The sequence below is a fragment of the Rhinatrema bivittatum genome, chromosome 1, assembly GCF_901001135.1.
Source record: "Rhinatrema bivittatum chromosome 1, aRhiBiv1.1, whole genome shotgun sequence".
NCBI classification, from domain to species: domain Eukaryota; kingdom Metazoa; phylum Chordata; class Amphibia; order Gymnophiona; family Rhinatrematidae; genus Rhinatrema; species Rhinatrema bivittatum.
In genome coordinates, this window is record NC_042615.1 from 352,332,375 (window position 1) to 352,346,985 (window position 14,611).

Consider the following 14,611-nt stretch of genomic DNA (forward strand, 5'->3'; position numbering starts at 1 on the left):
GAGAAAACTATTTAATCCTCCTCTCTGTTTCCTGTCTGTTAACCAGTTTGTAATCCATGAAAGGACATCTCCTCCTATCCCATGACTTTTTAGTTTTCTTAGAAGCCTCTCATGAAGGATTTTGTCCAACACCTTCAGAAAATCCAAATGACCCACATCTACCAGTTCACTTTTATCCACAAGTTTATTAACCCCCTTCTAAAAATGTAGCAGATTTGTGAGACTAGGCTTCCCTTGAGTAAATCCATGCTGACTGTGTCCTATTAAACCATGTCTGTCTGTATGTTCTGTGAATTTTTTTTTTTTTAGAATAGTTTCCACAATTTTTCTCAGCACTGAAGTCAGGCTCACTGATGTATAGTTTCCCAGATCATGCCTAAAAATTTCAAATGTTAAATATCATAAAAGGCACCTAATAGTGATCTGATCACCATAATGTATGATGAACTACACAGTGGAAGGAGGGATCCTTATTTTGTAGTTTCCTGGTTGTGTCTTTTACTGGTGTCCCTGCATGACAATTTTGATTTAGCTGCAAAATGACTTTTACCTTATTTTATAAAGGGGGGGAGGGAGGAAGAAATATTGTTTTAAATACAGAGGTGCATATTTGATGTGGAGGGAATCAGTAAAGTAACCCAGATATTCAGCAGAATGTACCTGAGAATTTGTTGCGCTGAATATACCTGACTACAGGTATGCGAGTAAAGTTTTTGGCATAATTTTCCAATTAGATTTAACCAACTAACTTCAGCCAAATAACACTGAATATCAGCAGTCCCTGGGTATAGTTAAGGTCCCCCTCCCCCAGAACACCTCCAACACCACCTTTTGTAATTCAAATAAGTTCTGTACGGGTAATGACTTAACTGGACAAAACTTAGCCAGCTAGAGGGGGGTAAATGTTCAAATGATGGCTTTTGTCCTGATAACTCCAGCAGTAACCTTGAAAAAGCTTTTGAATATGGACCTCTTAATAAACTCTTATGGATTTAAAAAAAATTGCAAAGTGATCATTTATTGTATTGAGGTTGACAGATAACATTTTGAGTTAGTTGGACAAACCCAGAGGTTTAAATATCTGGTCCATTTATCCAGATAGATTTTATCTGGCTAACAGGCCGATACAGTACAGCCTGCTCTTGGACGTGCGTTTTCCCTTACCCCTTATTCAGTAAGGGGAGGAAAACGCGCGTCCAGCCCGCGGCACCTAATAGCGCCCTCAACATGCAAATGCATGTTGAGGGCGCTATTAGGTATGCGCACGGGATACAGAAAGTAAAATGTGCAGCCAAGCCGCACATTTTACTTTCAGACATTAGCGCCGACCTTTGGGACCTTTCTTCCGGTGCCGGGAAAGTGCACAGAAAAGCAGTAAAAACTGCTTTTCTGTGCACCCTCCGACTTAATATCATAGCAATATTAAGTCGGAGGTCCCGAAAAGTAAAAAAATTAAAAAAAAAAAAAATTTGAATTCGGGCCGAAAACCGGGCGCTCAATTTTGCCGGCGTCGGTTCTCGAGCTCGCTGACAGCCATGGGCTCAGAAATTGAGCCTCGGCTGTCAAACCCGCTGACAGTCGCCGCTCCTGTCAAAAAGGAGGTGCTAGGGACGCGCTAGTGTCCCTAGCGCCTCCTTTTCACTGTTTTTACCGCATCACCTAATTTAAATACAGAATCGCTCTCCCACAGACTTTACTGTATCGGCCCGTGTGTCATTAACTGGATACAAACGTATCTGGTTAAATTGGAGCTGTTCCAGGGTAGAGTTCTCTTAGCTGAATAAGTTACCTGACTAACTCCAATATTCAGAGTTAGTCCAATTCAGCTAAGCTTGGAATAGGGTTAAAGTTATAAGTACATGTGCCTGGATAATTTTAACCTGAACTGACCAAAGAAATTTTTTAAAAACCCATTGTTGCAAGCCTGTAAATCTGATCGTCCATTCCCCATCCTCCACCCTAAAAGATTAGAGCTAATGTGGCCCATAATGCCCTCTCTCCTCCCCTGTCAAAACAATGCTGGATGCTGCCAGGAGAGTGACCACACTACAGTGAAGCTGGTGGCCAGGGGTTTTGAGGGGGGTGAAGGATGGAGTGGGAAGGTGGACTTTTAAAATAGGGCCCGGAGGCCATGGATTAATTCTGAATTCAGGGTGGGGGTGGGGTGGGAAGATCATTAGGCCAATAGGCCTGTACCATGTTAAATCTTTAGAGGGGCTTGGAAAACAACTTGCTTGGTAGCTGCACTGTACATGGGCTAATAGTGCTAGTGTACATTGCAGCCAACATGGGCTATCAAAGTTGTCCCTCAGATGTTAATATGGGGTTTTGCTGACAAGATCAAAGCTTTTTAAAATGAATCAGATGGTGTTGGGTCTTTAAATACATATAGTCAATAATTTGTGCTTTGTTCATCTGTTTTGTGGAAGAACGCTCCATTGGTGGACGTCAGATACTTGTAATATGATAAATGGAACCGACGGGACTTCGTTCCACTCTGTAATAAGCAAAGAGGAAACCATTTATCTCTTTTCGTCAGATCTTTGCAGGTAAGAAAAGCACAAATATTTAGATTCTGAAGGTAAAAACATTATCTAAACCAACTCCATTTTTATTGCAACTAAAGCTGTTTTTTTCATGTCAGAAATTTGAAATTTACTTAGTGAAGACTCTGAGGTCAACATTCAGAAAAGTGGCAAGTGGGCAAGTTATCTGGCTGCAGTTAGCCATAAAACTTGTCACGGATATTCAGCAGGACAAATCTGCCAGTTACATTACCCTGATAATTTTCAAACTTAATCAGCTATGTTTAAATATAACTGGGTAGGTTTAAAGTTATCTAGGTATGGTACGTGGATAACTTTGAATTTAACAAAGCTGGTTAAATGGCAGACAAACAAACAAGAAAAGGCTTGTGGGCCTGCAGGCCTCATCCCCCAACCCACATCTCATTAAATCAATGAGATGTTGGGCATAGTACTCAAATCCCGCCTCTCTCCTCCAAGCCCACCAAACGATTAAAAAAAAGTGGGCCCATTGGCCTGAGGAAACACCCTCCTCCCCCTCTCCCCCACAAATTATGAAAATATGTGCGGCCTCAGGCAATGTTCTAATTTTTGACAGGCTCTGTGTGCAAAAATTTTCTTTTGTGCAATTTTTTATAAGCTTAATTAAAATTGGTGTGCTACTCGCCAGTTATGCCTGAGCAAGTATAATGCAAATAATATCAGGATTTTGAAAGTGTTATTTAAGTAATTGTAAATGTAAATAATTTAACATTATTTTAGCATATCAGTTGTTTTAAATAAATAAAAAACAAATTTGATTTATTTTTTATAGATAATCATAATTAAATAACAAAGATATATATGCTATTATGCCATTTTGTGTGAGCGCTTTGTTTTGCCAGAACGTGGGTGTGCACGCATATGCGCACAGATTAGAGAGAACAGTGCTTGTCCTAGGATAGTAGTCCTCACATCATTGGATGGAACCCGGCATGGAAAACTTTTGTCAAAGTTTCTAGAAGCTTTGACCAGCATGCTGCTATCCACGCGTCCATGCGAGGTTCCCCTTCAATCTCTTTTTCCGCGGTGCAGTTGCCTCGCAGTTCATGGAGCTCTGCTCTTTTTTTTTTTTTTTTTTCTTGCGAGAAAAGTGTCTTTTTCCTGTTTTCCATTGTCTGGTCCCCCTTCACGGTCTGTGCCTCCTCGGTGTGGTAGGTAAAAACTCCTATTTTCCGACTTCATGGAGTCAATTCCCAGTGACTGCCGGTCATCAACCATGCATCGGGTTGTTTTTCTATGGCATCGTCCGGCTTTTGTCGGTGCCCGTGGACCATGTCTACCACAGATCCGCATGAGGTTTGTATCCTCTGGGGGCATCGCACGACGTCTGAGGGTGTCAGATGTGTGACCAGATGACCCCAAAAGCCATCTTGCACGCCTGGCTTTTCAGTCCTAAAAAAATCTGCTCCATCCACACCCACGTTGGAGTCATCGAATCAAAGGGTTGAGGGGAGCCCCCAGAACCAGGGCACCCTGCGCCATCCAAACCTCCGGGCATTGGCCCTAATGGCTTGGATGTTGAGTACTTAGTCCTTACGCCCTTGGCCCTCTCGGACAGTGTCTCCCAGGTGCTGGTGGCTTCCAGGAAACCTTCCACCAGGAAGTCCCACAGTTTGAAGTGGAGAAGATTCTCCATCTAGTGGGCTTGGATCCATTCACATGCCCCCTTCCCCAGCTGTTGGACTACTTGTGGCACCTTTCCGAGTCTGGGCTTCAAACCAGCTCAATCAGGGTTCTTCTCAGCGCTGCAAGTGTGTACCATTGAGGTGTCGCTGGCATGCCCATATTGGTGCAGCCTTTAGTAGGTCACTTTATGACGGGGCCTGCTCCAGTTGAAGCCCCCTCTTTGGCCTCCTGTTACATCCTGGGACTTCAAATTTGTCCTGGCACAGCTCATGCATCCTCCCTTTGAGCTGCTGTGTTCCTGTGACCTGAAGTTCCTCACCTGGAAAGTTATATTCCTGGTGGCGATTACTTTGGCTCGTAGGGTCAGTGAGCTTCAGGCCTTGGTTACATACCCTGCCATACATGAGGTTCTTTCACAATCGTGTTGTCTTGTGTACACACTCTAAGTTCCTGCCTAGGTTGTGACTGATTTTCACCTTAATCAGCCCATCGTTTTACCCACCTTTTTTTCCTAGGCCTCATTCCCACCCAGGGGAACGGGCCTTTCATACTCTGGACTGCAAGAGGGCCTTGGCTTTCTATTTAAATTGCACAGCTAGTCACAGGCAGTCCACCCAGCTCTTTGTGTCTTTCAATACCAATAGGTTGGGAATGGTGGTGGGTAAGCAGACTTTATCCAACTAGTTGGCGGATAAAATCTGCTTACCCATGGTGACATCGGTGGCTCATCTGCGAGCAGCCCCATCGTTGAAATTTGCCGGGCCGCAACGTGGAGTTTTCTTCACACGTTTGCAGCTCACTACTGCTTGGACAAGGATGGGCGTCAGGACAGTACCTTTGGTCAATCCATCCTGTGCAATCTTTTCCAGACCTGAACCCAACTCTTCCTGCTTTGTGCCCCTGGTGGGAGCCAGGCAATCTCTTGCTGACCAACAGAGCCGCAGTTATTGTTGTGCCCGTTGGCACTTTGTCTGGCACCTGTTGGTCTCACTGTTCGTGGACACAGCCTGGAGCTTGGTATTCACCCACATGTGAGGACTACCATCCTGCTTGTCCTAGAAGAAAGCACAGTTGCTTACCTGTAACAGGTGTTCTCCTAGGACAGCAGGATGTTAGTTCTCAGGAATCCCGCCCAACAGCCTTGGAGTTGGTTTCTCCTTCTGGTTTGTTTTATTTTATTGCTCGTTTTTTTCTATGTTATGAGACTGAAGAGGAACTCGCATGGACGCGTGGATAGCAGCAGGCTGGGCATGCTCGATGTGCTGGTCAAAGCTTCTAGAAACTTTGACAAAATTTTTCCATGCCGGGCTCCATCAGATGATGTTACCCACATATAAGGACTAACATCCTGCTGTCCTAGGAGAACACCTGTTACAGTTAAGCAACTGCGCTTTCCAGGCCCCCTCTTAATTCCCACCCGACTTGGAACCCCCAAAACCCACAACCGCTGGAAGTATATTACAATTGTACCATTCCTGGCAGCATCCAGCAATACTGTCAGAAGATAAGCTTAACAACTACACTGGTGGCTTAGACTATCAAAATGGATGCTTCTGGGATCGGTATGATTGTACTGCACTCCTGGCAACTGTGGAGGCTTTGAGGAGTGCCAGATTGGGCCAGGGGGGTTTTGAATAGGAGTGGTTAAGATGGGACTAGAGCGGGCCTGAAATCTTTGAGGGCTTGTGGGGAAAGGGGGGTTTGGGAGTTCTGCTCAACATCTGTTTTACTGATTTACCGAAGTAGATAGTGGAGGATATGGCGCTTTTTTTTTTTTTTTTTTTTAATATTTGGCTTTCTGTTTCTTAACTTCATAGCGTAGCTGACCCTAAGGAATTCAAAAAATCTCTCAAGACTTTTAGGATCGCCTTCAGAGACCACGTAAACCAGTAGAGCCCTTCCTCATATGTGCTGAGCAGTATTTAAAATTAGAACTATGACTGGTTATTAGGGGTGTGAATCGTGTGATCGATCGTCTTAACAATCGATTTTGGCTGGGGGGGGGGAGGGAAATCTGATCGTTGTGGTTTGTTTTGTTTGTTTTTTTAAATCGTAAATCGGGGGAGGGCAGGAAAACCGGCACACCAAAACAGCCCTAAAACCCACCCCGAACCTTTAAAACAAATCCCCCACCCTCCCGAACCCCCCCCCAAAATGTTTTAAATTACCTGGGGTCCATTGGGGGGGGTCCCGGCACGATCTCCAGCTCTCTGGCTGTGTTGAGAAATGGCGCTGGTGGCCCTTTGCCCTTATCATGTGACAGGGCAAAGGTAGCGCCGGCGCCATTTTGGTTCCTGGCTCCCGACGTCACGCGTCCAGGAGATCGCTCCCGGACCCCCGCTGGACCCCCAGGGACTTTTGGCCAGCTTGGGGGGGCCTCCGTCGCCCGTATGACATAGTGAGGGCAAAGGTAGCGCCGGCGCCATTTTGAAGATTGGCAATACAGCCCGCGTGCAGGAGGTCGCTCCCGGACCCCCGCTGGACTTTTGGCAAGTCTTGTGGGGGTCAGGAGGCCCCCCCAAGCTGGCCAAAAGTCCCTGGGGGTCCAGCGGGGTCCGGGAGCGATCTCCTGGACACGTGACGTCGGGAGCCAGGAACCAAAATGGCGCCGGTGCTACCTTTGCCCTGTCACATGATAAGGGCAAAGGGCCACCGGCGCCATTTCTCAACGCAGCCAGAGAGCTGGAGAGCTGGAGATCGTGCCGGGACCCCCCCACTGGACCCCAGGTAATTTAAAACATTTTGGGGGGGTTCGGGAGGGTGGGGGATTTGTTTTAAAGGTTCGGGGTGGGTTTTAGGGTTGTTTTGGTGTGCTGGTTTTCCCGCTACACTATATGCTATTGAATTGTCAATAGATTTTGCCCACATTAAGTACACTTAACACAGGTAAATGGACTTTTGAAAATTGTTACAATAGTGTGTTACATATACGTTTTCTTTTAAAAATTATCCTGTGTGATTCCTGTATCGTAAAGAATTTTCCAACTTCACCTGATTTCTCAAATTTATATTGTTCCTGCGCTTGCACTCTGGGGATACCTTTACCTGCCTCTCCCTACTTCTTTTCTCTACCCTTTCCCTAGCCTCCACCGCTCTCCTCCTTTCCTGAAGTCACAGTGGAGGAAACTGCTCATCTTCTCTCTTCCTCCAAACTCACTACTTGTTCCTCTGACCCTGTCCGATTCCTCATCTCCATATCCATTGCAGTCATGCCTTCCATCTCTCACATCCTCAATCTGTCACTCTCCACTTCTACTGCTCCTGCTTCCTTCAAACGTGCTGTAATCATACCTGTCCTGCCAACTATCGTCCTATCTCCCTTCTCCCTTTTGCCTCCAAACTATTTGAACTTGCTGTTTACCACTGCAGACTTGATTCTCTTACATCTCGAGCCATTCTTGATCCACTCCAGTCTGGTTTTCACCCTGTGCATTCAACTGACACAGCCCTTGCCAGCTTTTCCAATGACCTGTTTATGGCTAAAGCCAAAAGTCTGTACTCTGTCCTTATCCTTCTTGACTTGTCTGCTGCTTTTTACACTGATACTCTGTCCTCATTTGGATTTCAGGATCCTGTCCTATCTTGGTTCTCTTCTTACCTCTCCCATTGCACTTATAGCATTTCCTCTGGTGTTTCCTTCTCTATTGCCATTTTATTATCAAATGGTATGCTCCGTCCTGGGCCCTCTTCTCTTCTCACTATATTCTAATTCTCTTGGTGCTCTGATTTCCTCTCATGGCTTTCAATACCATGGCTTTCAATACCATTTTTATACTGATGACACCCAGATCTCTTTCTTCATCAGAAATTTTATCAGAAATCCAGTCCTGGATTTTGGCCTGCTTGTCTGATGTCCCGCCACCACCTTAAACTCAACATAGCCAAGATGGAGCTCCTTATCTTTTCCCCTAAGCCCACCTTCCCTCTTCCTCTTTTTTTCTGTTTCTGTGGATAAAACTGTCGTCATTCCGGTCCCATCAGCCTTTTCAATTCCCTCCTCTCCTCTCTTTTTGCATATACAAAATTCTGCTAAAACATCCTGTTTCTTTCTTATAACGTTGCCAAAATCCATATTTTCCTTTATGAACACACTACCAGAACACTTATCCACTCTCTCATCTCCTCTCACTTAAACTTTTTCTACCTGTTGCTCTCAGGTCTCCTCGCAAGCCATGTCTCTCCACTGCAATCTGTCCTGAATTTAGCTGTACGACTTATCTTTCGCCAATGTCACTGCACTCACATAATAACCCCTCTTCTAAAGTCACTGCATTGGCTCCCTATCCACTACTGCATACAGTTCAAGCTCCTCTTTCTTACCTACAAATGCCTTCAGTCTGCAGCGCCTCACTACCTCTCCTCTTATCTCTCTGTACACGCTTCCTCGTGCACTTCGCTTTTTGGACAAGTCATGCCTATCTGTGCCCTTCTCCTTTACCACCAATTCCCGACTCCTTGCTTTCCACCTGGCTGCGCCATATGTTTGGAATAGTCTTACTGAACTGGTACGTCATGCTCCTTCTCTTGCTGTGTTTAAATCTCAGCTAAAGACCCACCTTTTTGGAAACCACTGATTGTGTGTTTTTAGTCTTGTTAACTAACTTTCTTTTCTTTTTAACTATTGTCTTGATACCTCAAGTCTCTTGTCCTGATTGTTTGTCTTATTAAATTGTAAGCTTTATTGAACAGGGACTGTCTTGTATGTTTTTACAGCGCTGTGTTTGTCGTGTAGCACTATAGAAATGTTAAGTAATAGTCCATGGGCGCTCGCGCGCATCTTTGAAAATCTACCTTAAGATTCCAGGACCCCGCAGAAGGCTGCAGGGGAGGCTTCAACTGAAACAGACCCCACATAAAGCAACCCACAGTGGGTTGCACAGAGATGAGTGAACCATCCACACCCCAGTGGTAGACACCAATCGCACTCAGGTGTACCATAACAGAGTTGGTCTTTAAGCCAGCATCTGAAAGAAGCAGGAGGTAATCAAGCAGCTTCGGTGTGGAGCAGGAGAATGGAACCAGGCTGCGGTGCTCACGCCAGATGGAAAGCCTCTTCTACTTCAGGCCATAAGACTTCCTAGTGGAAGGCTTCCTGGAAGCCACCAGGACCCGAGACACATCATCAGAGAGGTTGAGGGGCTGCAGAATCAACCTCTCAACATCTAGGCCGTTAGGGACAAGGTCCAGAGTTTGGGATGGCACAGCCTCCCCTGTGATGAGTTCTGGGAGGTCCTGCGTGATGAGGTCCCCAGACTGATCAGTTCCCGGAGGGAGAGATCCCGTAAGATCGGGAACCAGATCTGCCTTGGCCAATGAAGGGCTAGGAGGATCATAGTTCCCCTGTCCTGTCAGAGCTTCAGAAGAGTCTTCATCACTAGGTGAAGCGGAGGATACACGTACAGAAGGCCCATGCCCAAATGGAGGGCAAAGGCATCTTAGGCTAGTTTGCAATCCCTCCTTTACAGGGAGCAGAACTGATCCATCTTCCTGTTGCAGGGGGATGCAAACAGATCCAGGGTCCCCCAGAGGTGGAAAATCTGATCCACCGCTTCTTGTTTTAGGGACCACTCGTGGGGTCAGAAGGCTCGATTCAGCCTATCCGCCACCATATTCTCTGTCCCGGCTAGGTACATGGCTCTGAGCACCATACCCTGGGTCAGAGCCCAAGACCAGAACTGAGCTGTTTTTGGCACAGGAGGAACAACCTCATACCTTCCTGTTTGTTGATATACCACATCACCAGCTGCTTGTCGGTCTGGATCAAGACTACTCTGTGAATCAGCAGAATGCCCAGAGCGCATACCGGACCGCACAGAGCTCCAGGAAGTTGATTTGACACGGTTTCCTGGGCAGACCACAGCCCATGGGTACAGAGCTCCTCCATAAGGCACCCCACCCCAGGTTGGATGCATTCTTAGTAAGCATAATCTGGGTAGGGGAATTCTGGAAAGGCACCTCCTGCTCCAAGTTGGAAAGACTCTTCCACCAAGCCAAGGAGATCGGAGAGGTGGAGTAATATGGATACGGACACGGAGATCCTGGGTGGCCTGCCACCACTGGGATCGCAAGGTCCATTGAGCTCTGTGCATATGTAAGCAAGCGAAGGGAGTAACATGGACGGTCACGGCCATGTGTCCCAAGAGGTGCAACATGCGGCATGCGGAAATTTGCTGGCTCTAGTGGACCCTTCCCACAGTGGATATGAACCGGCACGCCCCATCGCAGGGAAGAAACACTCGGACCTGAGCCATGTCCAATCAGGCACCAATGAAGCTCAGTAGAGGCAGAAGGTCAATATGGGACATTGGGTAGTTGATAAACCCCAGGAACACCCGAATAGTCAAGCGTAGGGACTGCACCATTCCCTCCTGGATGGGGTGCTTGACAAGCCAGTCGTCCAGGTAGGGGAACACCTGCACCCCAAACCTGTGGAGTTGCGCACTCACTACTGCCAGACACTTGGTGAAGATGCATGGGGCTGATGCCAGGCCGAATGGCAACACCCTGTACTGAAAGTGTCGCTTGCCCACCATAAACTGGAAATACTTCCTGTGACCTTGGAATTTCTCAATGTGGGTGTAGGCGTCTAAGTTGAGGGAGCAAATCCAGTCTCCTCTGTGTAGGAGGGGAATCAGGGTGCCCAGAGAGACCATCTTGAACTTTTTTCTTTTTAGAAAGCTGTTCAAGGCTCTCAAGTCTAGGATAGGACAAAGTCCCCCTGTTCTCTTTGGAATCAGGAAATATCGGAAGTAGAACCCCCACTCCTGGGGGTTGCCTCCATGAGTATTTCCTGATGTGAGAACTGACCCCAAGAGGGGCATTGGGGAGAGTCTGGAGGAACACCCAGGAAGTTCAGTCAGTGCCCTTTGATGATGGACAGAACCTACCAGTCTGAGGTAACTCTGGGCCAATGGTCCCAAAAGAACTGCAATCGGCCCCTGAATGGAGGGTCATGTGTCAAGGGTACAGGTGGTTGATTTACACTCCCTCGCAGCCAGTCAAAACCCTGTAGCGGGGCTTGCCTGGGGTGCCAGTTGAGGCCTAGGGGCCCGCTGCTGTCTAGGATGGGCCCTAGAGCTCCCCCACTGGGACCGAGCGCAAGAAGCGTGAGGGAAGCATTTCCTCTGGTTATAAAAGGAACTTCTTGGGTCCTGTTGTGAGAACTTTCTGGCTGAGGATGATGGGTCAAATATACTGGCAGAGAGATGCTGCAGGGTCTCATGATGATCCTTTAACTGAGCCACAGCATCCCTCACCTTATCACCAAAAAGGTTTTCGCCAGTACATGGCAGGGTCCGCAAGCCTCTCCTGCACCTCTGAGCGGAGATCCGAGGCCTGAAGCCAGGCCATCAGACTGTCATCAATTCCTACAGCTAACACCCTCGCCGGTGTCTCAAACGCATCATAGGTGGAGTGCACCTCATGCTTGCCACAAGACCCTGCTGGATGACTGCTGAAAAAGCGCCCTGCTGCTGTTAGGGCAGGCACTCAAGTCAGGTCCTGGATCTGCTTCCAGAGGTTCCAAGAATATTGCGTCATATAAAGCTGGTAAGATGCAGGCTATCAACATGGTACCCTGAAACACCTTCCTACCCATCGCATCCAGGGCCCTGTTTTCCCATCCTGGTGGGGCAGAGGCATGGGTGTGAGAATGCTTGGCCTTTTTAAGGGCGGACTCCACCACCAACTGGTGTGGGAGCTTATGCTTCTCAGACCTCATAGCATGCTGGATTAGGTATACTGCATCGGCCTTCCTATTCACTGGAAGCACAGAGATGGGATGTTCCCAGATCCTAAGGAGTAAGTCCTTGAAAATCTCATGGACTGGAACAGCCACTACCTCCTTAGGGGCATCCACGAACTGGAGAACCTCCAGCATTTTGTGCCTGACATCCTTTTCTGTAAGAAGATGGAATGGAATGGCTTCAGCCATGGGCCACACAAAACCAACAAAAGTTAAATCCTCCAGCGGGGACTGGTGCGGCTCCTCTGGAGGAGACTGGTCTGAGGGAAGGTCAACAGAGTAAGACTCTGAGGTATCATCCCCCTTCAAGGGTCATCCCGGATATCATCGTTACTAAGACTGCCTGGAGACACTTGGGGGGGGGGGGGGGGAGCTTTCCCAGGCCCAGTGGCTTGGGCACCGAGGGCATTGGAATTAGACCAGGCAACACTGGCCATGGAATTGTGGGCCTCAACGGTGCTCTTGGCCTCCTCAGAGGAACCCGCAATGGGAATGGCATCGGTAGGAGGCGGCAATGGTGGCCAATGGGGGCATCGATGGCCTAGGCACCGGCATTGGCTGTGTGGGGAGAGCGCCGAGAAGAAAGTCGAGGTGCTCCAACAGTGGTGCCGACAATGAAGGTACAGGCTCCGGCGTTGGTGGATGGCTTGGCAGGGTGGGTGGCTTGATGCCTTGCAGGGCTTGAACAACCACCAAATGCACCCGGATTTCCAGCTCCTCCTCAAAGGCCGATGACGACAGGACAGACTGAGAAGGAAGAGGCGAGGCCAGGTCTCTCCCTTGGAGCCCCAAAGGAGATCAGTGTCCAGCACCAGAATCTGTTGGGAACACCTCAGACCACCGGCCTTGATGGAGGGCAATACCTCCTCGCTGCAGGATCACTTTGGGGGCATCACAGCAGGAGCCAGTGCCAGCCAATGCATGGCACCGTGTGAGGATGGAGACCGGTGGCAATGTGCTCGGGGTTTCCCACAATGCTCGGCCTGGTCTTTCCCTGGCACCAAGGACGAAGGAAACTATCCAGATTTCAAGCGAGAGGAGACGGATGAAGGCCGATCCCCAGCACCCCATTCCACCGGTGGCCCCGGCCGAGGGGTGGACACCCAGGGATTGGTGTCCATCTGTTCCCCCCAGCCCTTTAGTATTCATGCCCCCGACACAGGTGTTGAGGGTTCAAACTTGCTGAACCCGAACAGCTTCTCCATCTTGTCCAGGCAGGCGCGCTGGCCCTTGGGGGTCATTTGGTTGCAAAACCATCACCCCTGAACATCATGTGATACCCCCAGGCAAAGGATACGCTCCTTGTGCGGATCTGTAAGGTACATAGTCCAAGGGCACACAGACACTGAAGAAAATCTGATGACGCTATGTGGAAAAACTAGCCAATGATCGGTCAATTACTTTCAGCTCCCGAAAGACACTGCTACCGGGAATCCACTGCACAGAAGGTAGAAACTTACCACGCTGCCAGCTAACCAAAGCCGGAAGAAATGGCGCAGAAAAAATGTTTTCCTAGAAGAAAAGAGCATGAGCTCCACAACCGCAAGACGATAGTTCCACAGAAAATGAGAGATTGAAGAGGGCCCCCGCGAGGACATGTGGATAGTGGCATGCTGGGCATGCTCATAAGCTTTTCTTGCTGGGCTCCATCGGATGATGTCACCTATGTGTAAGAACTACCATACTGCTTGTCCTAGGAGAACTGCTGTTATTTTAACCTTGATCTGTTGTTGCTTTTATTTTCTTCCTTTATGCAGTCAACCTGGGGCAGACATTATCATATGTGACCAAGCATGCATCGGTTGTAATATGAGGTTCACAGTGCAGATCCTCCCTGTCCAGACAGCTGAATGTGATGATGCTATGCATACCTTGCTGTACCTCCCAGATTCAGTTAAGTGCATTCTGTCTACCTTTGCAGATCTGCATCCTTAACCTACCAAAGTTCTCAAAGTGTGAAGGGCATCCCTGTCTACCGCTTTGTCCCGCCATCCAAGTTATTTGCTAATGCGTCTGTGAACCCAGAGAATGCCGGATTCTGTGTCCCAGCAGGAAACTGCCTCCGCTCAGGTGTTCTGAACATCAGTGTGTGTAAGCAAGGTAAGCAAAAGTGGGGCAGGAGTTTTTCCTCTGTTCGCTTCCCTGGTTAATAAGAGGCTATTGGAGGCCTTCAATAGCCAAACTAAGATAATTGATAAAAAAAAAGAAAGACAACTTGCTGTTCACTTGGTCCCATATGGTCTAGTGGTGAGGATTCCTGGTTCTCATCCAGGCAGCCCAGGTTCGACTCCTGGTATGGGAATGGGTTCTAGTTAGGAGCACTTTTGACACAATCCAGTGGAAGCACTGAGAGGAGAGGATCACCTTGTGGTGGCTGGTGGTAAGTTCTGCTTGGAAAAAATTTTTAAAACTTAAAAGTACTGGGGAGAAGTAAACTACTGGGGTAAGTTATTTAGTGTGTTCATGTATATTGTTTTAAATAGGTAGTCAGAAAGTTAGGCAACAAACAGAAGTTTGTGTTTGGATTTCCCAACCCTCCCATCCACCCCTAGCTCATCCTTTAATTTATAGGCAAGTGTCACTTTCACACTTAAAAAATAAAAAAAATAAAATACAAAATTTTAAAAAATCAGCCTTTTAACTTTAACTCAGAAATTCCCCACACCTTATCAAG

General features: G+C 47.7%; 1 protein-coding gene and 1 non-coding gene across 2 annotated transcripts in view; both read left to right on the top strand.

The window, feature by feature from the left end:
- Nucleotides 1-14,611, top strand: part of SCARB2 (scavenger receptor class B member 2) — a 180,997-nt gene that overhangs the window by 64,618 nt on the left and 101,768 nt on the right. Inside the window, exons 6-7 of the mRNA XM_029599909.1 lie at nt 2,430-2,549; nt 13,859-14,037. Of these exons, the coding sequence (XP_029455769.1) occupies nt 2,430-2,549; nt 13,859-14,037 (299 nt within the window). The remainder of the gene's footprint in view (nt 1-2,429; nt 2,550-13,858; nt 14,038-14,611) is intronic.
- On the top strand, nt 14,168-14,239 carry TRNAE-CUC. Its single transcript has one exon. It is a non-coding gene; the product is annotated as a tRNA-Glu (tRNA).